We start from the raw sequence: 3,107 nt of genomic DNA, 5'->3' as shown, positions 1-3,107 counted from the left end.
CTATTCCCCAAGGTCCCTATACCCCTACCAGTTTTCCCTCTTCTCATTGAGAAACACACATTTGGATTTCTCCTTAAGAAACTCACCCCCACCCTAACTTCTCTCAAAAAAAAAAAAAGTCCAAGAAACCCTCCCCTAGCAACAGGACATATGCAGAGGAAACTCCTTAGCGTGGACCTTGGGGTGGGAGGTGAGATTGGGGGAGAACTGTCCTCCCCGTCCCCACTTTGGAGGAAATGCAGAATAAAAAATCATAGTGTATGTGTGTGTTTGTGTGTGTGTGTGTGTGTGTATGTGTGTGTTTGAAGGCAGTTACATAACTCCAGGCATTAGGCTCAGGCCGAGAGGGGAATGGGGGGGTGTAGGGGGAGAGAGAGGATAAGGACTAAACTCTCAGAACTGGATGCTAAGGTGCCTCCCCTCCCCCGCTGCCACCAGGAGCCCGTGGGGCCCCGGGGTTTGTAGATTTGTGGCTTTCACTTTCATTTGAAACATTTCTGGTTGGTTTTTTTGGACCCCAAAGAGGGATGGATCCAGAGCGAGCCATTCTCTGGCCAGAGGCCAGCGGCGTCTGGAAGCCTTAATGAAAACCAAGTGTAAGCCCCGTCTCCGGCACCTGTCTCCAGGACGGCCAGCCAGGAGCACTGGGCTCCAATTAGGCAAAGAGTCCAGTGGCCTGGAGACCAGATTTTGGGGCAAGGAAGGATGGGGGTATGTGCAGATGCTGTCCTGGGAGGAGAAGGCTTGCCAGATGTGGTGGGCAGCTTGGGGGGGAAGTGGGGGCAGTCCCAAGGATCCAGAAACTCCCTTAGAGTTCAGGCTTCTTTGGAGATCCTTCTCTAGAGTTCTGAAGTGGCTTGTGGGGTGCAATGAGGTTGGCATTGAAAATCCTGAGGGTTTCTATCGTACAAGGCTATTAAAATTTAACTGGGAAAATGGGGAAGCAATTTGGTACAGTAGAAAGAGCATTGGATTTAAAGCCTCAGGACCTGGATTTGAATCCTAGCTCTGCTCCTACTGTCAATGTGACGCTGGGCAAGTCACTGTGCCTCAGTGGGTTTCAATTTCCTCACGTGTAAAATGAGGGAATTGGACTAGATGACCTCTAGGGTCCCTTTTGTCTTCAGTTCCTATACTGTCTGAGCTGGGTGGTTTGGAGAGCGTTAGCTCTCAGGACGAGAGAGATTCTCTTAGCCCTTTCCTCTCCTGCATTGCCCGAAAATACCCTTTGTGGCTATTTGCTTAGAGATACATCATTGGCCAGGGATGAAAAGTACTTCCACCTCCTCCTTCCCAAGAGACTCAACATTTTTCTGCTGCCGTGAAATAGGTTTCCCCCACCTGCTGGGGCCAGGGTGGGTAGCTGAGAGCCTGGCTTGTGAAAAAGGAGGAGAGGAAGTGGTGCCGGTCAGCATTGCCTTGAGCTCTTTGTGTCCTGGGGTAGGCTTTTCTCTCACCCAGCAACTGGTCACTTTCAAGTTGAAACAAAACCTGGGAAAATGAGCCGGCTCCTTGTCTGGAAACCTCCTGCCCTACTGGGATGGGCATAATGAAAGTCATTCACAGGCTGGGAACCAGTTTCTCAGGACGATTGAGGCTCAGTTCATCAGACTGTGTACAATCCAACCTTTAGATACTTGGCTTTTCCCCCTCTGCGCCCCCCTCCCCACCCCCTCTGTGCCTCATAATTGGTTCTTTGAGGAAGGGAGGGGAGGAGAGATGATTCCATATGATTGTGTTTTTCCTAAGTCATCAACTCTGTTTATAGTAGGTTGGTTTGGTAGGGAATGGGGACAGATAAACAAGACAGGCCTTTTAATTCAAATGTCTGGATGATTATTTAGACTGCAGCTCAAGGCATCTTCGATCTTAGGGTAGGGAGCTCAGGCTCCAGACCCCCGGTAAGAATTTTGTGTTTTCTCTCCCCTATGGGCATCCCTGGTCATTGGAGAACATAAGCAAATAGCATCTGACTTAGTGTAATGTTGGTCTTGTTCTCTCTAGGATGGAAGCTGGATGGCGCCATTCAGGATGGGGCTTCTTGACCTGGTCTCCATTGAAGGGTTTATTGGCTGTGGTGCTGGTGGCTGGGAATGTCATGCTTGTCATTGCTAAGGTGAGCAGAGAAGTTTCCCATATTGCTTTCAGAAGCCCCCAGTCTTGGGAAGTCATCAGCCAGAGAAGGTGCCTTTTGCAAGATGCAAAGGTCATACCCCTGACTCAAAGACATTGAGTCTATTCAGTTAAAAACAAAACAAACAAAACCTTTGGCTAATCATCCAGATACCCAATTGACCCACTGACTTTTTCACTGATTTCACAAATTCTTCAGGGTGCCTAGGTTGATTGGTTTTGGTGGGGGTTATGGTTCCTCTGAGATCTGGCCCTCTGGCAGTGAAGTGGTAGTAGGGGCTGAGGAGGGATGTATCTAGGCACAACTACAACTTGTATGTTGTGGTAGAAAAGGCACAGGATTTTAGCCTCAGAGGATCTGGGTTTGAACCCTGGCTTGAACCCAAGCCTTATGACTTGGGACCCTTTAGGCTTAATTTTCTCTACTGGACCATGAAGGGGGTTAGACTATATGGTCAATGCCAACCAGCTCTGAATTGTCCAGGTCTGGCTCTACTAGACAGCGGAGTCCCCAGATCAGTAATTGGGTGGAAAAATCAGTCGAATCCATTGTTAGACCAAACAATGGGTTGATTGGCTGAACTTTCCATTTTTCAAATGGTGGAGTTGGAACCAGTCAGGATATGTATGAAGAGAATCCATTCCTGGGCAGAAATCTGTCCAACAGAACTGAGATGCCATTCTATCTGGTGAGAAAGGGGACGCGAATGGTGAAATACGCAGCACCAATGGCTTGTAGCCTCACCATGGGAGTGAGGGGCTTCCAATGGCCCCCAAATGATGAGGTGTTCACCCTCGAGCTGGCCATCAGCTCCCCCCTTCATTTCTTAGGCTCATTCATGTCATGGTTAACATTCTCTGCCAGGTAATAGTAACCAGACCATTGTTGCCTTTCTGCTGCCAAGTCTTTAATTCCCTGCAGCAACAACAGCCCCCACCTCATCCCTTACATTAGCAGCTCTTAGTGGACAAGG

General features: G+C 49.0%; 1 protein-coding gene across 1 annotated transcript in view; it reads left to right on the top strand.

The window, feature by feature from the left end:
* ADAMTSL2 (ADAMTS like 2) overlaps nt 1-3,107 on the top strand; it is a 49,561-nt gene that overhangs the window by 209 nt on the left and 46,245 nt on the right. Inside the window, exon 2 of the mRNA XM_069069245.1 lies at nt 2,005-2,116. Within this exon, the coding sequence (XP_068925346.1) occupies nt 2,005-2,116 (112 nt within the window). The remainder of the gene's footprint in view (nt 1-2,004; nt 2,117-3,107) is intronic.

The sequence above is a fragment of the Petaurus breviceps genome, unplaced genomic scaffold, assembly GCF_028583685.1.
Source record: "Petaurus breviceps papuanus isolate PSGF00001 unplaced genomic scaffold, PetGlider_PUasm1.0 90779, whole genome shotgun sequence".
Lineage (NCBI taxonomy): Eukaryota > Metazoa > Chordata > Mammalia > Diprotodontia > Petauridae > Petaurus > Petaurus breviceps.
The sequence above is the reverse complement of the archived record's forward strand: the minus strand, read 5'-3'. Positions and strand labels throughout refer to the sequence as shown.